Raw genomic sequence first — 24557 nt, forward strand, 5'->3', positions numbered from 1 at the left:
TGCCAAGCTCCCACGGAAGCAACTTGTCAAGAAAACCCCATGATAGGACTTCTATAAGTCGGAAACATCTTGAAGGCATACCACCACCACCACCAACATATCCCCTTATCTTCCTTTTATGCATTCGGTTGAAATTCATGCTGTGAATGGGTTTGGATAGAGCAGGTCTTTCCCATGGTACATGGTAGTCAACAGTGAATGAATTAACAGGAATGTTCTGGCTAAAGTTGCATGCAGCTAGAGGCCAAATAAAAACTCTTCTTTCTGTGTGATCCAAGATAGGGCTTCCACAAAAATAAAAACAGTTGCAAAGGGAAGCACCTAAGCATGGAGAATTATTAAAGCTATGGATGAAAGGATTGATTCAAGAGCTAGACACAAGCTCAAGGGCATATATAGAGGAGCTAAAAAGCAGCTGAAAGGAAGTTGGATCCAAGAGGGATTTGGAGAGATCCTATGGACTGAGAGTATAAGAGACAGCTGTTCTCTTAGTTTATGGCCCTGCTTTGAGTGAACCAAAGATAGAAATAGATAATAATAATAACAACAACAACAACAATAGAAGCAGATAGAGAGGCCAGAGAGCTGAGCCCCCCACACCTGCCTGCTGCTGCTCAAACGCCACTCCTGAAAAGCTGAGCAACTAAGCTGATGGAACAGAGACTGCCAAATTTATGACTAATTTGGATGTCAGCAACAAATACAAGACAGGGTGGAAATAGTCTTCCTGATCTACGAGCTACATACTTGTACTGAAACTGTATCATATACAATGCCAAGATAACATGCTGAACTATATCTCGCATGAAATTTGATATAATGATTTCTTGAAATATACCATGTGTCTCCAGATGGAGTGTGGAACCTCTTACTGATAGAAATAATGACTGTAATAGAGAAAGTTGCTCTAGCCTTTTCTATTTATAAATAACCTGAATGCAGATATTTAGAATAACTTATGTGGGAGTACTTTTGTCTCTTGCCTTCTCAGACTGTACTGTGATTTGAAACCATGGAAGGTCAGGTGATCACAAAAATGGGCCAAAAGGACCTCTGAACTGATACAAGTGAACAAGTGCAAGACACAAACCTTCAAACTTCCATTTAGAAACATGGGTGAAGGCAGGTTCCATGTTTCAGTTCCAAAATCTGCTCCTTGTGTAGCCAATTCGCTGTCATTGTCTCTCAAGTCTTCCCCATGGAGTATAGACTTCCAAACTCTGCCTCAGCTTTAACCTCACACAGCCTCCTCACTCTTTCTTTAGTGACTAAGGGGCTAAACAGATTGGTGTTATACACTGGCTTGGAGGTGGCATGGGGGCATGGCATATGCACACCGGCTGTCCCCCACATCGCCCCCACACGGTGCGCCCAACTGCACGGCAGGGGGTGTCATGGTGCTCCATTGGCACAGCATTTAGACATGCTGCACCAAAGGACCACTGAAAAGCCACTACCATGGCGGTAAGGGAGCGTAATTTTGCTGTTCCTTTTAGCACCAGCAAAGCGTCATATCGGGGCCACGGTGTGCTGTTGCCCCAATCCAGCGCTGAAAAGGCATCAGGACGCCGCTCCAAAGGGGTGGTCTGTAGAGCCCTTAACTTCCCAGCTCTCCTCTCAAGCAATGGAACCAAATCAGCCCATTGGTTTTTCAAGAAGTTGGTGGTGACGAAGCAAATGAAATGAAGACTAGAGAAATGGTGGTGGAAGGTCAGAGGAAGTCTGACTGAACATCACCTAGAACCTACTTGAAGGCACACTCCATGGGAGTGTATGCAACAAAACAATTATTCTTTTCTGCTATCACTGCATATGCAAGAGTTGTCCAGCAGAGTTGTTTTGAGTAGTAGAAGTTGATTATAACCTGGACACAAGAAGGCCACTCAGCAGCCTAATATAAAGAAGCTGCAAGGCATTTTGCAGATAAAAATAACCCAGAACCATTGCAGCCTCAGTACCATAGTTGATACAGTTCCAGTGAATGTAACTCTGGCCCCTAATTGTCCAATAACAGTGGGTTATCTTTTTGGGTTGTACAGGACCCTTGAAAACTGAGAGCTACCCTCTATGTATTAGATCCTTGCCTGTCTTAGAAGTGCTGGGGGGAGAACTAGCTGAATGAGTGAGATAACCTGTCAGTACCTCACCCCACAAGGCATGATTCCAACATGGTGAAGGAAGACAGCCGTAAGGCCTCCACGAATCTCCTTATACTAAATAATTATTATCAGGCAAAGTACTAGAATGGGTGGTGGCCTCCCAGCACCAGGGATTCCTATATGAAACAGTTTTGGAAGAGCTAGTTGTGTTATTCTCTTTCAGAATAAAAGGGAAAAGAGAAGGAATCTAGAAGTGCCTTTAATAGTAATGGGTTGATCTTAGCCTTTGTGGATTTCAAGCCACTTCTGAGACCTGCTGATAGAATATAATATTGAAGCCACAGCTACTTCAGCAGTTACACAGTGTAGAATCAGAAGGTAATGAGATAAATGATGCAACCTGTCATTCTGGACATAAACCTTCAAAGAGTTGTGCAAGATGATACATGTCTGTCAAGCACATAGCCTGTTAATCTCGGGGTGTCAAAGCAACACATTCTGCCCACCCAAAAGTCCTACCTTTAAAGTAGGAAAATTTTCTGAGGAAAATAGTTACACGCGCTTGTGATAAGAACCTGTATGTAGTGTGCAAGAAACCACTGTCTCTGTTCATATCTCTCCTGGTGGATTGGAATTTGTTAATATATCCCATTTTAGCTGTTTCTGTTTCCAATTTCCCATGGGATTTTGTGGTTGTTTTTGTTGTTCTAGACTTCTAGAGCAATTATTTGAAGGATGGTACTTGAGCCCAAGAAGGTCAAAATGTCCCACCACTGGGTTTGGGGGGAAGGACATTGGTATTGTCATTTCTAATGTCAGATTTGTGCCCATTTATCTTCTTGGGTAGAAACAGTGCTGTTTCTCCAGTTTGTCTATGCAAAGAAGCACTACTGACAGAAGATGACATATGTCAAATTGATGGATGTGCAAGTAAATGCATTTCTGATATTGTGGTTGACATTACTAGGACCTGTAATGTTGCTGCCAGAGTAGATGAGATGAAAGAGCTGCCATCTGGATTTCTTTTGATCCATTTCAATTTGGTTTCAGGTCTGGTTATGGAACAGAGATACCTTGATGGACGGTCTTTGCCAGGAACTGGATAGGGTCCTGGCTGGTTCTGCTGGACTTGCAGCTTTCAGTACTACTACTACAACTACTTATTATTATTATTATTATTATTATTATTATTATTATTATTATTATTATTATTATTTGAGGCTGCCTTACTGAGAGGCTGCCTCACTGGAATGGATCTTGGTGATGCTGACTGTCTTGCCCCCTCATGCTGTTTAACATACACATAAAACTGATGGGAAAGGTTGCCCAGAGGTTTGAGCTTCAGTGCTACCAATATACATATGACAAATAACTCTATTTCTCTTTTCCACTGAACTCCAAAGAAGCTATTTTGGTTCTATACCACTGCCTGCATTAATCATGGACTGGATGAGGGAAAATAAGCTGAAGCTTGATCCTGACAGAGAAGCTCTTTGTCAGTTGAAAGGAAGACAAAGGTTTGTAGCTTGGATGTACTGATGAATTCAATCTTAACCAGGGAGGCCCAGGTTTCTGTGATGGTCACTCATTATTAGCAACAGCAATAACATTTCTATACCACTTATCACCCCCTAAGCAATTTACCATGTGTAAGCTAATTGCCCCCAACAAGCTGGATTCTCATTTTAGCAACCTATGGAAGGATGCAAGGCTGGGTTGACCCTGGAGCCCTGCCTGAGGTCGAACTCACAACCTTGTTGCTGTGAATGGCTGCAGTACTGGCATTTAACCACTGTGCCACTGGGGCTCCTGTTACAATACTTTCATCTTTGGGTGTCTTCCTGGTTTCTTTTTGCAGCTCAACAACGCCCTGAGCATTTTGGTCAGGCTTCTATTAGTATGATACTAAGCAGTAAATAACATTTTGGTCCTAGTATTAACACTCAGATTGAGTCTGTGGAAGAACTTGTTCTTCTTCAGCATTCAGGTTTATTGGACTCTGGATCCTCTTTGTGAGTCACTATCCACCAAACATCCTTTGTTATTCCTTCAATGCAGTTTGTATCCATCTGTGTCCCATTATTTCTAGCCCACTAGGCTTCTGGTATGCCCACTGTATCTTTGTGTTGTGTTCTTGCTTGGCACCAAGAGCTCCATCTTGACTCAGAAGCTTATACACAATTTATTTGCCACCAGAGGGAAAAATATTGGCAGCAGGATGTTCTGTTTGCACTGCAGGTACCTAATTTTCTTTTTACTTGCTCTCTGGGCACGCATGCACAACAAACATCTTTCATTCTTACTCTAATGGAAGTTTGGTTAGAGCTGTGCCTTCTGATAGAGTTCCCCATCTCCTCTACACAGAGTTGTTTTTCTCCAATGATACTTCACAGAAGGAAGAAGCTGTTAAACCAGTTTTAAGTACAGTCAAGCTATCTGCAAATGGAACAGGATCTGCAATGATCCGCCTGTCAATGGCCAGAAAGGATGTAAGTGGCCCTTCCTTTCTGCAAGTCTTCCACGAAATGACTGTCAATGCCTCCCAATTTTCAAATTCTGTCACATGATTTTCCTGGGATTGCTGAAGAGCAGCAGAACATAACTTTCTATGTAGATTTATTTAAAATTGGACCCTGCCTTGTACAGGTGCAAGTCAAGCAATGTTAGATTTCTAATATTTAAATAGATTCAGCATGTGTACACTCCAGCATTTATATGTCTCTATCCAGAACAATGTACAAGCAAACACTACACTGGACCATGGAACTCAAACTAGGTGAGAAAGATGAGCATGCATGTGCAGACAATGTAAATTAAAGGATATGAACAGAACCTTTACAAGAAATGGAGACACCTGTTCCTTTTCAATTCTACTTATGTCCTGTATCACATCCTGAGAGCAACTCACATGCTCCTTGATACTTTATCAGTCTTGTTTGCATGAGGTATGAATAATTTATAATGCCAAACCTTATTTTTCCTTTTTACAAATAAAGCAAAATAAGGTGTATTTGGTTTTAAAAATGTAAGGAAAATTATCATACACATCAATAATAAAAATTATTATTATTATTATCATTATTATTATTATTATTATTATTAAACAGCACATTTTAATTAACTATTATCAGCTAATGGAATCATGCCATTGATTTTGTTACCTGAATAGTACATTTTTTTTAAAAAAAAAGAGAAGTTATTTAGGTGCTTCCAGATTAGAATATTACATTACATTTGGCTATTTTAAACCAAATATTTCTTATTTAGAGAACAAGAAAGAGGGAGAGATTACTAGAGTCTTACAATAACAAAATAGTCAGTTTAAATCTACCAGATCTTCGCTGAGTCTGTTTTCCCTTCTGTACTGTAATGGCTCTTCTTCATGACCCTTGCTGGTTTCCTTGACCTGTCAAAGCACAAAGCTGCAGTGGCATCTTTGCCATTCTTAAAGGTATACTAGCCCTCTCAGAGGCATAATAGTGTTGGAATATGGACAAGATTTAGAACTTTGGTCATTAGAGGATGAATGGTGAGCTTCTGTGATGGAAGTGGCCTTCAGTCGTGTGTATTATCTTATTCAGCTGCTGAGCCTTTCTAAGGCTACAGTAGCTTTCTTCCTCTCTCTCTTAGCCTTTTCCCTTTTGCACTATGTTTTGTCTTAAACCTGCTTCAATGTAGTTTTTATTGTTTTGCTTATATATTTGCTATTTTGTATTAGTTTGCTTGCCGTTGTTGCTCTTGTTCATTTTGTATCTTTTGTTTGCATTTGTTATGAATGCATTGTTGTCTGGACACATTGTTTGTTGTCTTTTAAAGGAAATAGATAAAGATTATTTGTATTACTTTTGGTTTTTTGTCATTTCAATCTTGTTTTAACAAATACTGCACCAGATGCCCTGTTCTCCTTAATGGTTCCTCTCTTCGACCCCATTATTTCCTGAAAGCCTTGTTTATAACTTTACTGTCTTCTTTGTCCCATTTCCTTATTCTCATTTCTCTCTCAACATGTCCCATTAATACCCTAGTTTCCCTTCCCACCATTATATATGGGATACTGACAAAGTTCTGGGAGATTTCTTTGTAAGCTAAACCCACCCATCCATTGTAGCTTGCATGTGTTTCTTTTCCTTCTGTCTACTACCCTTTGTATTTTGCCTCCCTGATCCTTATCTTCCCTCCCTTCTAGGACATCTTCACAGCCCACATCAGCAAACTCCACAGAGCTATTTCTGTTCCTAGAGTCTACGTGAGATTATTATTATTATTATTATTATTATTATTATTATTATTATTATTAGGTAGGGCCTCTGTTAGGAACATTACTTTGCAAAAATGATGTTTTAAAAATATTTTCTTATGGGTTAAATGAGAGATAAGTTTGATTACAGCTGTTACTACAAAAGTTAATGAAAGTTTAAAACCACAGTTTTAAATCCAGACCTTATCATTTTTTACATCACTCTTATATTTATTTTGCCGTCATGCATATTCATCTAACTTCTCAAACCACTGTTAGCTGAGGATCTTCTTTACCCCCCATTTAGGCTACAATCCTGTAAAATCCTGGGCTAAAATACAATAAAACTCAGAAAGATTTCCATAGAGATCAACGTTAATTCTAGTAGCTGTTGCAATACAGGCAAGTAATTTGCTTGTTTTAGTTTATCCCACATTTCCTCCAGTGAGATCAAGGCAGCACACACCCTCCCTTCCCATCAGCTTTATCCTCACAACAACTCTATAAGGTAGGACAGGCTGGTAGAGAATAATTGGCCCATGGTCAACCAATGAATTTTTATGTAGGGTTGTCAGCTTTTGCAAAGAGCAATCCAGGACAGTCCTGTCTGTTGCCAAGTCAGCTCAAGACTGGTACACATGAAGCAAGAACTATATAAAGTCCACCTCATATCTTGCGTGAGAAGTGCCTCTTGCAAGAGTTCCAGACTCCTGCATGATCAGAGATCTTATGTCACATGCCGCTTGCTTCAGTTACCTAGCCCAGAGACCTGAGTAGGAGATGTAGCTGCCAGACATACTTGCAACAGGTGGCCTCCCTGCAACATTTGATGTGTAATTTGAGACCATTTTAGTTGCATAATAAATGCTCCAGGGTGGTCTGTTGTGAGCAGGGGTGGTGGTCACTCTTTCCACTCACACAAGATGGAAAGATATGGAATTTGGAGATGCTTTGCCTGGCCAGACATAAAGGATGAGCAAAAGTGACACTGCACCAGCTGTGATCCCAGCAGGTAGACTCATGGCATTTGAATCGGGTGGCAGCCTGACTGCTGCAAATAAAATGCTTAGGGATTGGTCTATTAGGAGCATCACTGGCAACCATTAGCAACCCATCAAAGGTTACTGGAATTGGGGTGTTCTTAATGGTCCTGCTATGAGACTGGACTTCAAGCCCAACTATGGGATGTTTTATGTAAAACAGGACAACTGGAAACCCTAGTTTTATGGCTTAGGGGGACCTGAACCTGGATTTCCAAAATCCTCATTCATCACTTTAACTATTGTACTGTCCTGGCTTTATCTGTAGCATGAAATTTATCTTTGAACAACCTGTATGTTCTAAGGTTTGATTCACTACTTCTACTTTATTTCAAGGTTACTTTGCCTGTTGAGCCTATCCAGCAAAGAGAGATGTAGCCATTATTTCTGACAACATGGTGACTGTAATTCTTATTTATTTTTATTCCGAGCATACCATGTAAATAACATTTACATGCAAATGACTACCATAAATAGATAGATGAATAATAATTTCTTTAAACTCTCAATTGACTTCTAAAATGAGTGTGCGTTTTTAACACCCTATTTCTTTATCTAATCGGTCAGTGTTAACACAGAATAATCTTTTTCCTGTCAAAAAAGAACATAAATATAAACTAATTTGAAGAAAAAAAGTAAACCAAGGTTCCATTCAATACAGTCTAATCTTAATCGTACTGTAAACTAAGAGGCTGTTTTCTGAAAATTGATGTTTTATATTGTAATTCTCTGTTGTTTTCCAAATATTAAAAAGTCCCCTGTGTCTTCTATCAGTCTTTGTGATTGTTAAGAACCCAAACATACTTTACATGTATTTCATATGCTTAACAAGTTCAAAGGTAAGGCTAAATCTGATATCATGTTGGCACTTAAGTGGCAAAGTGATGAAACCTCCCCTGTTCTCCCGTCCCTCCTTCAGCTCTTGAAAGTGTTTAAAAGCTGGATCCAGAGGAATTCACAGCCCTCTAGAAGTTTCTGGGTCACATTCTTGGTTGCATCCTGGATTGCATGGAGGGATGTAATACCACTACAAATGCATTCTGCTGTTTTCTCAGTAAATGTCCAGCATTGGTTCCTTCCATAAAATGTTACACCAATGACATTGCCACAGGAATAACACTAGCCCTTTCTTCTTCTGTTGCATACAATAATTTTAAATTCTTAAACTAAAATAGTTTCAAAATGATACAGGGAGGATGATAACGTATTTTGACTGGTGTGAGATTAAACTCCACGAAACTAACAACTTTTCCTTCAGTCACAGAAACCATACTGCAACTTCATTCCCTGAGTAGTTTGAATGCTTGTAAACTTTCTGTGCCAACCCAAAACTGACCTGAAGCTTCACTTTTAGTAGAACAATATAACATTTCTCATAGGAAGGATACATTTTAATTCTATCATTAGACTGCTTCTTCAAGTTTCTGTATTGAGATTCCTTTGAATTACTCTGCCACCAAAGTCTTCTCATCACTGAACTTGTTACATAAAGTGTAACATAAGGACACTGCAAGAGGAGGGAAAAAATACTAATAGAAAGAACAACACTGTGTTAAACTTACCATATTGAACACAGCCATTGTTAATATTATAGCTGTTGTTATCAAAGTCAGCATGATCCGTGGCCATGGGCGGTTTGCAATCACTCCAGATGACTTCAAAATCCACATTAATGATGCTGAGACTTTCTTGTTGCACTGCTATACACAGAATATATGAAAATGCATCTTTATGAATGTTTCTGCCACTTCTGACTTAGCTCCAAAATAAGAAAGCTCACAGTTTTACAATGCAGGGACATGCAGAGAATGCCAAAAAAACAAAAGCAGCCGAGCAGGGTGTATTAAGCATTACCCTATCAGAGTGATAAATTGCTGTTCATCTGAGTGGAATGAAAATGTGTGCTGACTTACAACAAATGCCACATTTGAGCTCCAAGATAGGAAATTATTAACTGCTCATACGAAACACATTCACTGATTAAAAAAAAATTAACTACAGCCCTGATGTAATCTCTTCTGTCCTAAGTTAAAGCGACCACCCAAACTTTTGTTTCATTTTGGCACCATAGCTTGACAGCACAAACTAAAAAAATAAATTAATTAAAAATCCACATGGACAACAACTAAATATTAATAGTATTATGGTAGGAACAGTATTAAAAAGGCATTCAGGACTCAGAGACCAAAAGCCAGCAGCATGTATTTCATTTTGAAAATGAAATTCTAGTATTCCATTTTCATCTACTTTCTAAAAGCAAGAAGATAATCTAACAAGCAAGCCTGGTGTGAGTGTGTTGCCATCAGGAATCTACTATCTATATCTGAAATATAATAGTTTAACCTAGATAAGTCTGAGATACTGATACGTATATTTTTCAGTGGCATCAGACATACACCATACCCAGCTTCTACCTTCATGGAACTAAAATCAGGCCCATAGCCATGGGGTGGAGTCATTGGGGGGGTCGGGGACAAGAAGTATAAATGCACTTGCAGTAGGGACGTAACCCTTAGTTAATGTCGACCTCATACAAACAGACCAAAATAAAGCTGCTTTGGTTCACTTTGGAGGTATGCTGTTTAAATGATGTCTGTATGGAAGCTATGAGTAATTTTAGTAATTTTCCTCCTCCTGCAAGGAATTTGGAAACTGTAGTTTTCAAAGATTATTCACAATTCAGAAATTGCACTGCACAAAGTTCCCATGTGCTATTTTTGTGAAGGAAACAGCAATTCTGCAATTGCAAAAAGGTTTGCAATTGCTCCAACAGGAAAATGGGATGAGAAGCAGTGGAAGCAGGCTCCCGCTGCCTGACAGCCTAGAACAGTGGCCTGTCTAATGGCAGCCTTCTCAGTGGACTGGAGTAAGAAGGCCTGGTCACTTCAAATGTCCTAGTTTCACCCTCCCAAAACAGGGCTGGACTGGCCATAGTCTGACTGGGCTATTTTTACCTTCCTGGTGTACATATTTAATTTCAAGCAACGATTGTGCAGTTTATTTAATGATGTACCCATAAGGATTGTGCCTCATACGTTTCTCATTTTATTTAAGTGGAGGGGTATAGCTTAGTGATAGAGATCATGTATTGCATCCATTGTGCAAAAAATTGATAGAACATGAGCTTTGTTTCCAGAAAGTTCCAGAATACATATTAAATCTCCATATAAAGATTTCATGTGCTAGTGCTGAGAAAGACCCTGAGAGTTTCTGCCTCTCTGACCAGACAGTATTGTGCTAGATGACTCAATATAAGGCAGCAGTAGTCGGCCCTTCTTATACATGGATTTTTTATACAAGGATTCAAGCATCCACAGTTTGAAAATGTTCAAAAAAAGTATAAATTTCAAATATCAAACCATGATTTTCCATTTTTTATAAGGGACACCATTTTGCTATGTCATTATATTTAATGGGACTTGAGCATCCACAGATTTTGTTATTCATGGAGGATCTTGGAACCAAACACCAGCGTATAACAAGGGTCCACTGTATGTATCATAAGAGAGTTTAGCATGTGTTTAAAACATGCCCCCCCCCTTTAAATCAATGGGATTTTTAAAACAAACCCTATTATCTGGGTCATGGCATGTTTTAACAATGATTTTAAAAATACAAATAATTGGACCCAGCTTCCTAAAGGACCAGTTCTCTTTTATACATTCACCTATTTCCCCACAAAGTTCCCTTCCTGAATGTGGTGAGATTGGAAACCTCAAGGGGAATGGGAATGGCTTTTTTGTTTGTGGTTCCCCAGTTAGGAAACCCTTTCCAGAGAGATTTACCTGGTGCCTGCACTCAGATACAAAGTGATAAGGCTTGTTATGGTACAATCCTGACTCCCAGGGCCCAGAGGGAATAACAGAAATCCTCCTTCAAGTTAGATCAACAGCTCTGATTGGATTTTCCTCTCCTTATCCACATGGAAAAATCCACACCTCTGAGAGCTCTAAAATCGCAGAGTGGAAAGAGGTAGGATGGGAAGAATGTACTGGGAAGAGCAGGAGAGGCTTTGGGCCCGGAAACCTGCCTGGTGTCAACCTGTGGAAAAATTGACACCAGTTCTGGGTGTAGTATAAAGTAACTGGTGAGAAATAGTTAATATTTAAATCAAAATGAGAACAAAAACAAAAAAGAGGAGCAGTGGCTGTCATTACATCTGCCTCACCAACAGGAGCTGAACAGGGCTTTGAGTATTTCAGACGTTCCATCTGTACAATCAAAACTACTTTCCCTATGAGTTTTTAATGCTAATTTTTAATTCTTTGATTTTATACTGGGTTTTGTACAGTTTATGCTGTATGTATTGATATTGTTTTAAATCTATTTTCATGCTATTTGATTCTGTTATGTATATTATTAGTTATCAGTTTTGTAAAATGTTTGGAGTTGGGGATATATAAAAATTATGCAAGCAGACAAGGTACGCCAGCTTTGGAATACACAAAACTATGAATAATGTTTTGAAAAAATGAGCAAGTTCTGACCCAGCAAAAACTGGCTGTGGTTAAATCTTATCGAAACCCTTAGGACTCAAGTTAATTGTATGTTAAGTAAAACATGCATTTGATAGGATTCAGAATGCACCTACACTGTAGAAATAATGCCATTTGACACCACTTTAAGTGCTGTAGTTCCATTCTACGGCATTATGGATTTGTAGTTTTACTACAACCATTGTAGTCTTTAGTTTTCCTGCCAGAGTGTTGGTGCCTCACAAAACTACAAATCCCAAGATTCTGTAGGCTGGAGTCTTGACAGTAAAACCGCAACATTTTTACAGGGTAGATGCACACTTACTTGGGAACAATGTTTTTGTTTTGTTTCTTAAATCCCACTTTCTAATCTCAGTGTAACGAACTTTCTCTGGAGTTTGGACATATATGTTGGCTGGAGTTTCAAACATATCATTAAACAGTATTGCAAGCAATACATTTGAGATGTGTTTGTAACAACAGTAGGATACTACAGATTTAGTCAAAATGTATGCATGCCTAAATGGAAAATGAATTTCTTCTGGATTATATTTTGATCTAATAGGAAACCTCAAAGAAGGAAAAGCTTGCACTATACAGCTAATTTAGAACACACACCCTCTTAAAATAAACAAAAAAGCATAGTCCTGCCACTTCTTTCACATGTCATTCTGCAATAACTGAAGATAATATTTTACATATTTTGTTAACTATTTAATGGCAAATGGATCAAATATGTCTTCGGAAATATGTTCACTAACACCTTTTACCTAACCAGTTACAAGGAAATGTTTATGGACATCTGTGAAAGCCCCTTTAACTAAAAATCTCTATATCTAAAGAATCTCCATGGTATCACTTTTGCTTTTCCATTTGCACAAGGAAGTCTTAGAGATTCCCCTGCATGAGATCTATAGTATCAAACTGTTCACTCAACGATCCTTTTGTGGGCAGTTTGATACTATAGGATCCTGGCCTCAGAGATCTGTTGTTTCACCTAGGCAATTACACAGGGATAATACATTAGAGCAAATTTCTCTAATTCACCATGGGGCACTTGGTGACCTACACTACATTTCAAAATTTCTGACCATGGGGCATTCAGCTAGGGCTGATGGAGGGTGAAGCACAAAAAAACATGAGAGCTGTTTTAGAATAGCTTACTTTTGTAAGAAAGCTGGCCTTCAATATGCAGATTTGCTTCATTATTTACACTGAAGGAATTATACTGCCAGGGAGGCCAATATAATCTTAAGCCACTGCTCAATGATTCAAGGTGATAAAAAGAAGGCACAAGATAACTGGCTCCAAAAGATATTGGAGGAAAAATACCAGGTCTAATTTCTCCCAACGTGTTATCTCTCCCTTTCCTTATTTTATGTGGTCATAGAATAAGACAGTTGTTGGGCTCAGGCAGAACGTAAACGAAAGTGCAGAAATTTTGAAGTAAAATAATGGCTTTTAAAAAAGATAACAGTGAAATGGTGCACTTTCATTTTGTACACACCTTTCTTTTGGATTTTTTTTATCTAGCACTCTTTTGAAAAGGTCTTCTCCAAAAGAGTATTTCTATCACAGTTTCATTTTGTTTTGATGTGTCCCTTACTGGCTGCTTTTTCCTCCTCTCATTTGTTTCTGTCTGCTCTGTACCCGTAGCTTAAAAAGAAAAGTAAAAGTGCACTCAGAGAAGCAAAAGGGGAAAAGAGAGGCCATAAAAGACAAATCCAGACATCGTGCTTGAAAGCAGGTGCACAAGCTTGGCATTTTCAGGCAAGAAATTGATGCATAAATCTGAAAGTAAAGTGCTTTTGAATGCTATAATGCTCTAGAAATGAAAGGTAGGGCAAGACAGCAAATATTTATTTTTCCACAATGACAAACCTCTAATCCCCTTCCTAGGCTCCTAGGATTCCCTTGTGGTTGACTCTCTATTTTGCTGTACACCTTCAAGTCATTTTTGAAGGTAACCCTAAAAGGAACGTATCATGTGGTTTTCTTGGCAAGATTTGTTCAGAAGAGGTTTGCCATTGTCTTCCTCTGAGGCTGGGAACATGTAACTTACTCAAGTTCACCTAGTAGGTTTCATGGCCAAGCACACAAAAACCCAAATACTATGCCTTGCTGCTCCAAATTTGTTCTGGGACATATTAGGGGGAAAACACAGGGTCCAGATCTACCCTTACTGAACTGTAGTTGGCAATTAATGGGACATCCACTCCATTAACCGGATACAACATTTCATTGAATCTCTCCAACCATTTCCTTCTTCTACAGAGCTTGGAAAGGTTAGGCCCTGGGACTTCAACTCCAGATTTTCCCAGTCAGTAGAGGCGCAAGGGATTTTGGCAGCAGTTATCCAAAAGAACTAACTATTTCAAGCTCTGCTCTTATTTTGATAGTAATTATGGAATCAACCAAAGCCTGGAGCACCATTAAGCAGCCACTCCAGTTTGCTTCCATGTCACTTGAGCTGTGATTTTATAAAACTGAGTATATATTGGGTGAGGGTTAGACACAGTAAAAAGAATAGTGATATTCTCATGCTGACACAATTTGCTTGGGCCATGATCCAGAAAAACAAGTTCTGTTCACTCAAGGTGGCATAAGACATAATCCCCCCCAGTCCTAAAAACAGCAGATTTTTCACACTGTTTTTGAACAGCAGTGGAATTTGATTTAAATGGCCATCCTCCCCTTACTCTCCATGATGGAGGAGTTGGAATGGAGCTGCCAGTGCTGTGGCTTTTTGGCACTCCTTTGCCACTGTGTCATCTGGATGCAGTGCCAGAGGAGCGCCATGATGCCGCCCGCCACATGATGGGGGTGCGTGGTGTCATGCTACTGGCTGAGTAAAATCACACTAACAGCCATGTCGTGGTGTGAGGCTCTGGGGATGGAGCCTGAGACAACTTACTGCCTGCGGCCCCCAAGAGCTTAAGTCCGGTCTTCAAATCAACCCTCCCGCCTGCCCGCCACTGGTATAGTGTGAAGTTTCTTGGCCATTTAGTAGTCGGGTAAGAATTTCCCCCCTTTTCCACAGGTTTTTTTGCCTACCCCATCCCTGTGTCCAGGGATCAGTTTGGCATAAATGATTTAATTTTAATTTGGCATGCATAAATAACTGAATTGGCATAAATAACTGAATTATCTTTCAGTGAGCACCTTGGACACCATTTAGATGGCAGAGATGTTTCTGGAACCACCTCTTTAGGCCTTGTGACCTGAGGGGTGGCAGAAAGAAATTGTTCTTAGTCTATCTTGAAAGGTAAACCCCCTCTTTAATCTTCACAGATTGGGAGAGGGACTTTCTGATTAGACTTCCTGATGCGGGCTGGCCAACAAGTAACCCAGCTTTTGGGTTATCATTGAGGGCTAAGGTGTTATCTAAATAAGTTGCAGGGGTGGTAAGGAGAAAGACACTGGCTGCAGCTTCTCCCACACTTGTTTTTCCCCCTTTGATTTATTTGCAATTCCGTTAAGAAAATAATAAAGAGATCAATTAATAAATGGCTCTGTTTTCTTCCCAATCTTATGTCTTGTCTCATTTCTGGGGTTGACACGACATAAGACATGCAATCACTTTAGATCCTAGACATGGACATTTCAGTTGGATCCTTTTGTCACATTGGTAACTTTACTATTTTTTTATTTATTTATGTAAATTTATTTAGTTAAATTTATACCCACTCCTAAAATTTAGAGTCCTTCACTGGGATTTATCAGTAAAAGGAAATAATCTTAATAAAGTGGGTTCTTGGATACCAAAATCCATGGATGTTCAAGTCCTATTAAATACAATGGATAGTAAAATGGTGTCCCTTATATAAAATGGCAAAAGTAAAGCTTGCTTTTTGGAATTAGTATATTTTTGACTGTTTTCAAACTGTGGATCCTTAAATCCATTCATAAAGAATCCATGGATACAGAGGGTTGACTGTACTTGTTAGGGCAGATGCATAATGTTGTTAAATGTGACAGGTTAGGAAATTTGTAATGCAAACTACTTAGATTTTGTTTCCAGTATGGATTGGTGTAAAACATGCTCCAACAGAACAAAATATAAATAAACTAATTCCAAGAAAGAAAAACATTCCTAGATCAGAACATGAAAAAGTAAAATTTTTGGACAAATGCTCCTAGAAACCCCCAACCAGAATGGATGCTGGGACTTATAGGCCAAAACATAACATTTTCAAACTCTGGCCTGGATTCATTGTTTTAACAAGGTAACTAACATTAAGATTTCTGGGGCAACGAGAGTGGACTACACTAATCCCGAAATGTTATGTACTCATTATTTTTGTAAAAATAACTGCATTGTTACGGAAAGTGATAATGCTCTCAATACGTACCAAAAGCTGACCAGCAAAGCAGACAAATAGAATGAAGGAAAGCACAAAAAAAGCAGTTCCAAAGGAGATTCCAAGTATAGACTTTCTGAAAGACAAGAAGTAAAAGCCCTGTTAGGAAACTAACCTACAAACAAAGAAGACAAAAGCTATATAACTGAAGAACAAGATGAGTGCATGCCTTCACACAATGAAAACTGAAATAATGTGATAGTGACAGCCATATTTATTCAAAATTGTATCCATCATATCTGCATATAATACATGGGCAAGTTTCATTTGAACATAAGAAGGGACATGCTGATGAGGCCATGCCACAGTGTTCCTTAAGCTTCCCTGACAAGCCTAGTGGCTGAGGTGGACTGGGGGATAAAAGAGTATAGGTGTCTCACTGGAACATCCAATTCCCCTCACATGCACATGCAAATCACTTGGCTGTTTTGAAGCTCAAATTGGCTCCTCTTTCATTCTCCAGTGCCATTTTTCAAATTAAAAGGGCTACATGTCCAAACAAATATGGCAGCTATATAATACTTTATTTGACCCTCAATCAAACCAGGTCTTAAAAGAGGCTGAAAACATACCAATGTTAAGCATATACACTTGTCCCTCCAGATTTTCAGCTTTGACTTTTGTGAATTTGATTATTCACAGATTTTATTAGTATGTTCTCTCTAGGAATATCTAGGTCCTCCAGTGTAACCCTATGGTCAACTTTAACCAAAAGTTGCACCGAAGGACCTAGAGATTCCTAGAGAGAACACTCCACTAAGCATTAGTAGCTCCTCCAGCACAATTCTATGGTCAATGTCTGGCTGATGTTGGCCACAAAGTTGCACTGGAGGACCTAGAGATTCCTAGAGAGGTGGTTTCTCAGGTAAAAACATAGTGTTTTTGTTATTTGCGGTTTTTCCACATTCGTGAGAGGCCTGTGCCCCTAAACCCAGTTAATGTGGAGGGATGAGTGAATATAGATTTTTTGTGCAATAGGAAGTAAAGAACCAAATCCTCTCTCATTCTGCACAGGTATGTCAAAATAAAACAAAACAATAAAGAAGTTTTCATTCTCAAACATAGAATCATTACTCCTTTAATTGTAATATGTAATCCTGTAGTCCTGATTATGAACTAACAGTGGCTACAGATAAAATCTATCGGTTTAAAAATATTTTAAATGCATTTTTGTTCAATTTCACAAAGATCTGGCCTTTCTGTGGTGCAAAAAGGAGCCACAAAAAGCGGCTTCTTTTTGTGCCACGGAAAGGGCGCCATAGATGCCAGCCAGCACCATGGCTTTTCAGCACTCCTTTGGCACTACGTCATCTGGATGCAGTGCCGGAGGAGCACCATGACGCCACCCACCATGTGGTGGGGTGCGTGGTGTCATATCGGCATGGGGGTGGAGTCGGGGCATGCATCATGAGGACACCACACACACACTCCGCCCTGATACCGGCTTTATCGCTGGTCTGTCAAGGATGTTGGTTGTTTAAAGGAACTATCCAGGGTGCAGAACCCTGATTCCCCCAAATAAGTAGAGCATCTTGGATAGCAAAATTAAAATTCACACTAAAACCCGGAACATTTTAACATACAAATATTCCTGCCACATGCACTGCTGAGATAAGCCCGGTGGCTTCTTGTTTGATGAATTGACTGACCACAATAAGCTAGGGAAAAAACAAAGCACGAAACAAAACCAGGTTAAAATGTGTCTTCAACTCTCCCATTATGTCCTACAGGTTTGGGACAAAAAATGAACTTTGCAACAATCTGCTTGAAAGTAAATTAGCTTTGAAGTTTTCTTTCCCAATTCCAATTTGATCTCATTTTTTTCTAGATCAAAATGAAGGTTTGGCCATGTAAACCCACTGGGTGACCTTGGGAAAGTCACTCTCTCTCAGCCTCAGAGGATGGCAATGGCAAACACCCTCTGAAGGAACTTGCCAAGAAAATCCTATGATGGGTCCACCTTAGGGTTGCCATAAGTCCACTCCAAGCACCAGAAATTCATCAAACACTCCAGCACAACTCAGTGTTCTTGTAAGGTACTATGTATCCCCAATGTCAGCCCTCCTCATTATCTAGAGAGAATCTTGTGGAGACACCAAGTGTCTGAACTGGTAAGACTAATTATGAGCCATATACAGTAAGCACACAAGCCTGTTTCCTATTAGGAATACCATGCTTCACTAATTTCTCTCTCAAAGGAACTAATAAATCATTTTAGCAATTTACTTCTTGCAATAAGAAAGCCTTTGAAAATTAAACTAAAGTTTTCAAAACCTATATGCAACTTGGGAGTTCAGTTCAGTTCAGTTCATCTTTATTATGGCCATAGACCAGCACAGGTAAAAAGGGGATACAGAATAAAAGAAGGTAATGGTAAAAGGAAGGTAAAAAACAGGTAAAAACAATATTTAAAATATCCTTTTAAAATCCAGTGTGGCAAAGGCAAGATTAATACTAGCCTACTGCAGAGGTCATTGCCTGATGGATTTTAACTGCAGCTGCACAGAATCTGGCAACATTATATGTTATATCAGGATTGGTATCCAAAAGCAGCAAAGCAGTGTAAAATTGACTGGTGTGTCCATGGTGTTTATACAACAGAGGTGAGATAAGGCTGAGGTGGATGTCCCTGTAGTATGAATGCTGGAGTAATGCATGCTCTGTTGCTTCTATTTGGCCAGAGTCACAGGGGCATAGTCTGTCTGAGAAGGACATCTTTTATATTGGCCTTTAAGAACAGCTGAGGGGAGGGCATGGCATAATAATAATAATAATAATAATAATAATAATTCTCGGTTTTTATTTATATACCGCTATTCCAAAGATCATAGCGGTGAACAGCAAGTAAGCTAATTAGCAAGTAAGCTAATTTGCCCCCAACAGTCTGGGTAATCATTTTAGCGACCTCGGAAGGATGCAAGCCTGAGTCGAGCTTGGGCCCTTTTGCTGGTCTTGAACTCGCAACCTTGTGGTTTTGAGTGAATGGCTGCAGTACAGGCATTTAACCACTGCGCCACCAGGGCTCCATCGTGCCAAAGTAAAGACTCTCCAGTGTTTAGGTACTTCGGGTTTTGCTAAATATGCCATAGGTGATGCCAAATATCTGTTGGAGTCACTAATAATAAAAGTTGGGGCACTAGCTAGGTCTAGCTGTTGCTTATATTTATCACCCATTGTTTGATGGTCACATTAGCCTTTTCATATCCCATGCTGAGCAAAAGATCTGGAGCAGGGACGTAGCCAGGATTTTGGGAAGGGGGGGGGGTCCAGACTAAGTGCCACCATTATAATGGGGCTTGGGTGCAGCGGTGTGGCAGCACACACCATTCATTTTATCTAACAAAAGGGGGGATCCGGACCCCAAGAACCCCCCCCCCCCGGCTACGTCCCTGTCTGGAGACAAACCCAGTGAAGCAATTTTAGTCCTCACTGTCTGTTTCTAAGTAGACTGGAATTTATCAGTCATTTTAAAAAGACAGATTGGAATGGGTGGCAATGAAGCATTCCACTCCACTCCTGTAGCAATTGCAAAGCAATAGGTATTCTGTGACCTCAGGAGTCACAAAGGACAATGTAATTGCTGTAGGAATAGAGCTGGATGTTTTGCTGCCACTTCCAACCTCTTTCTTCCCCAGCCAGTAAATAGACACAATGGGGATAAGGAGTTGCATCAGCTAATGTTTTTACCCGATGGACCTTTATGATACATCTCCTTAATCCAGGATCTGTTAAATATTAAAAGTACAAGATTTTGTCCATTATTTAATATGGCAACCCTACTTCCCATGGAGCTGAACAGCAACAATTGTTGATATCGACAAGTATAAATTTCAGTGATAAAAATGCTGCCTAGACTATTTCTTAGAAGGCTTTGCCTAATCTCTGACGTTAGCTGTAGACATGCAACAGATAAGAGAAAACACTAGGCATATTCTCAAGGATCTTGCTTTCTTTACATACCTAGGAGCTAGATTTTCCAGGATCACTGTCAGGGTGATCCAAGAGCCTCAAGGAGATTGAACCAGCAACCTTTGCAAGAATCCCATTAGCACAAAGGTGCTAGATGGTCAGAGCTTCAAAAATATCTGATCCACTGCAGACTGGCTACCGGCTCACTAGTATGCTGCAGTAAATCTTCTGTCCATCCTGATTTTTCAGGATTCAGGATTCATATGAATATATGAATATATTCATTGATACATTCTTGCAAGAAACTAATTTTCATCTTCAAGTGTTCTGGCTTGAGTCAGATAATTTCAACGTCTGTGCTTTTCCTCTGGTACATTCATGAAGCTTTCAAGAGATTTCAATCACTGTGGAGGTTTGGAGTGCATAAGAGCTTCATTGTTAAAGCATCTTCTGAATATAAACATTCATGACTACACTCACTTTATTCTACCAGGTGCAGCAGAAATAAAAACCTTATAAAAGGGTGGGTTTTTTTGGGACACAGAGTGTGTGTGTGTGTGTATCCTTTGCTTTCAGACAATCAATGGCACAAGTGTTGTTTCTTTGGAAATTCAAGTGTACTGAACAGACTGTACTAAAGCCCACATTCCAATATCTCAAACATTTCCTATTTATACATGCATTAAAAAGTCAACAGTAATGTGATTTGTAAAAGGTTTGTTCATTTTAAGTCTTGTACAAAACAGAAGCAGAAGAGGGAGAGGCAGCACCTCCCATAAGAACTTATAAAGTCGTGTTTCTGTGGAGGTACTGGGAATAGTAGAGGGCTGGGAGTGGCAAGGATCCATTCTGGTTTTCTAATAATTTTGATTAAAACATCACGTTTTACCAAGTTTTCATTTTAAGCACATGAAACTATATATATGTAAATACACTTAGGCTGTGTGTATGATATTGTAATTTAAAAGTATGGTTTTAATTGTGCTAGTTGTTTATGTCACAACTATTACCATTACATTCAGTGATATATGGGAATTATGATCTATGAGCAACATTAGAACAAAAACATTACTAAGGATTCTATATGCTGTGGTATGGGAAAGTCAATAGGTGTGAGACCATGACTTACCGCACCAGGTGATACCAACCCTAGTGATGCCGCTGACACACACATACACACACAAACACACACAATTATATTGCTCTACAATTATTACACTATATATGGCACTATAAAGCATTACAACACGCATATTTAAAATGGCTTGTATCAGAAAATAATGTCCAAAATTGGGTTCTGGAATAGTCAAAAAGGCATTTGGGATGGCTGCAGGCCTCACTAAAGTTCAGAGGCATGATTCAATTCCGAGAAGACCCCAACTATGCTGGTTAAGGGAGTCTAGGAACTGTAGTCCAAAAATGACTTTTCCAGTCTCTGCAAACAATACCTAGGACTCAGAAGTCCAAACTCCCATGAACTGACCTTGAAGAGATCATGCTCTATTATATATTCTCAGTTTCCCATCTATAAATGGGAACAGCAGTAATTACTCAACACAGAGACACAGATAAATTAGAAGATCTGTAAAGTACTTTATAACTCATAAATAAACTGGGAAGCCACATTGTTCTGATCAGTTAGCTTAATCAAGGATTAATTTAAACTGGAAAGATATCCAAAGAGGAAAGATATTCAAAAAGGATGTGACACTGCAAACACTATTACTTAAAAGATGTGTAACTGCTCTTCAGCTGAAAAGTCTCCCTGAATGGCATACATACAGTCAATAAAACATGACAGTCCCTTCCCATAGGGTCATAATTAGAAAGACGCATCCCAAAAGAGGAAAAGAATTAAGAGAAAAGAAACCAGCAAGCACAAGCACCAATACAGAAATTTCAGTAGTAATTCCTATAATAATAGCTGCCTTGTATCCCATTCCAGAAGAAAGGCAGGGTAATAATTAATTAATTAACAAGCCAAATACAATTGGCCCTCCATTATCCACAGATTCTTTATCCATGAATTCAAACATCCATGGCTTGAATACACACACACACACACACACACACACACATCCAAAAAGCAAACATTGATTTTGCCATTGTATATAAGGGATACCATTTTACTATGCCATTATATTTAATTGGACTTGAGCATCCATGGATTTTGGTATCCACGGAGAGTCCTGGAACCAAACCCCAATGGATATCAAGGGTCCACTGTTCTGTTCAGGGGTGGAGTCCGATTTCAGTAGAGCTGGTGGTCCTGCTTTCCATTCCATCTCTCTCTGTTGCAGCCTGGCTGGTATTAGGTGACAGCTGACAGAAGGTCACATAGGCGGGATACAGACCACCCCTTTGGGGTGGCCTGCACCCACTCCTTTCCCCGACGGATCAGGGCCTCAGCAGCAGCCCTGGAGGCCCTGATCCGCTGCTTTTCCAGGCCTCGGGGAAGCGGCAAAACTACACTTCCCCCCGGCCTGGAAAGGGGTATCCTTGGGGCTTCATGCCCCAAGGACACCCCAACAGCGGCTAGGAGAGAGAGAAAGGGACCGCTTGGCCCCTTTCTCTTCTGTATCACTGGCGCGGCCGTGTAAAGACTGCAACAGTGATACGTGCGGTAAAAGGAGCGCCTTTCTGTGTCGCTGAAAGGGTGCCACAAGTGCCCTGTAGCGGTGCCTGTACGTCACGGCCGCGACATGACGTGCAGATGCTAAGCGTCCACCATGTCAAAATGGCGGCGCCCATGTAGATAGGGCATCGCCATTTTGACATACGGAGGACGTATTAGGATTGCGGGGCTTATATAAGCAACGCCCCGAGGCAACCCTAGTACGTATGCAGGCCAGTGTTTTTGCCGGTCTGTATCCTGCCATAGATTAACATTTAGATCTATATACATCTTTAGGCTACATAGTTGTGCATGGGTGCACAATTACTAGGTAAGCAATCCAGATAATATTACTACTTTTCCTGTATCCATGTGGCAAGCTGAAGTAAGATGTAGCAAGAAGTAGCATCAAATTAGGCCACAGAGTGAAAATTGACAAGGAAGGCCTTTATCAGAGGGTGTTAAAATGGTGCTTGGGAAAGGGAGAAGGTATCAGAAACCCACAGTGACTTGCACCAAATTTGGGAAGCCTAATCACAACCATCATCTCTGTTAAAGTAGCAGATCATTTCCTTATTCATTTTCCTTGTTGTTATTGATTGTATTTTTGTAAGGAAAAGACTGAGAGAGACAAAGTAAGAAAGACAAAATGAAGAAGAAAGGGGGAAAAGGTAGACATACAGGCCCAGAAAGACAAAACCAGGAAGAAGTACAAATGTAATTACTATATAGTATTTATGGATATAAACAAAGAGCTGTATGCATTGCTCACTTACTTGGGTAGTACTAGAATCTGCACAAGAAAAATGCAGAAGAATATAAGACAAGCACAAGTCACATAGTACTTGAACGCAGGTAGAGTTGTTGCTCTATACTAAAACGAAATCAGAAAGAGATTATAAAAAAAATCTAAAAACATTTATAAACAATTGCTAAAATCAGAATAATTACTGACATACTTTTCATGTTAAACAGGCAAATGCTTATGGGCAAGATAATAGTCATTAGTTGGATTGCTTTAAAGAAAATGATTTGAAAAATCCATACATGACGGATCAAACAGCAAAGCTTGAAAAAGGTACTTTTTTGACCATAACTCTCAGTATCTTTTTAAAAAATATATTTTTATTGGTTTTATACAATATTAATAACACAATCAATTTCAACATTACAACTCTCAGAATCTTGCAGCAACATGGAGCTGCATTTAAAAAGTAACCCTTCAAAGCTCTGAGTAAGAGCAATGAGACATGATAGTGAAATACACTGTTCAGATACAGAGGAAATATACTTCTTAATATTAATTGTGGGGGAGGGAGGAACCATGGGGCAGGGCTTTCTTAAGATGAACTTAAGCCAGTTAATATCTTCCTCAAACCCTATCCAGCAAGAAAATAACCAACAATAAGTACTGTTACTAATAGTTTTGCCTCTCTCAGAATTTCTTTCAAGTGCTATATATAAATAATTTCTACTATTAGATTATAACAAATGATAAGGTACAATCCACAAGGAAGATCTCTTGCACACACTTCAATGAAATGCAGGAGCTAGACAAGACGACTACCATGTACCTAAGTAAGGGAACGTCCCAGCACATTGTGTCTAGCCCTAACAAGATAAAAATTTAATGGAACCATGGAATGTTTCACTTTTTTCCTACAACAAAAATCAACAAGATCACTTTAACTCAAAAAATTCCAAATAGCTCATTCCTCTCCAGGCAATAAACTGACAAATCTCAACCAGGACTGTTAAAGATAGAGTCTATGATGACGTTGGTATGGTAAGCACCATTGTGATTAAAGTCTTTGATTTCCTG

At 39.5% G+C, this 24557-nt stretch overlaps 2 protein-coding genes across 2 annotated transcripts in view; both read right to left on the reverse strand.

The window, feature by feature from the left end:
• Positions 1–24557, reverse strand: part of MTRR (5-methyltetrahydrofolate-homocysteine methyltransferase reductase) — a 328893-nt gene that overhangs the window by 82107 nt on the left and 222229 nt on the right. The window lies entirely within an intron of this gene.
• ADCY2 (adenylate cyclase 2) overlaps positions 1–24557 on the reverse strand; it is a 149046-nt gene that overhangs the window by 26661 nt on the left and 97828 nt on the right. Inside the window, exons 14-16 of the mRNA XM_042465160.1 lie at positions 23512–23609; positions 16204–16288; positions 8939–9076 (exon numbers count right to left, since the gene is read on the reverse strand). Coding sequence (XP_042321094.1) covers positions 8939–9076; positions 16204–16288; positions 23512–23609 — 321 coding nt within the window. The remainder of the gene's footprint in view (positions 1–8938; positions 9077–16203; positions 16289–23511; positions 23610–24557) is intronic.

This window comes from Sceloporus undulatus, chromosome 4 (genome assembly GCF_019175285.1).
Source record: "Sceloporus undulatus isolate JIND9_A2432 ecotype Alabama chromosome 4, SceUnd_v1.1, whole genome shotgun sequence".
Taxonomy (NCBI): domain Eukaryota; kingdom Metazoa; phylum Chordata; class Lepidosauria; order Squamata; family Phrynosomatidae; genus Sceloporus; species Sceloporus undulatus.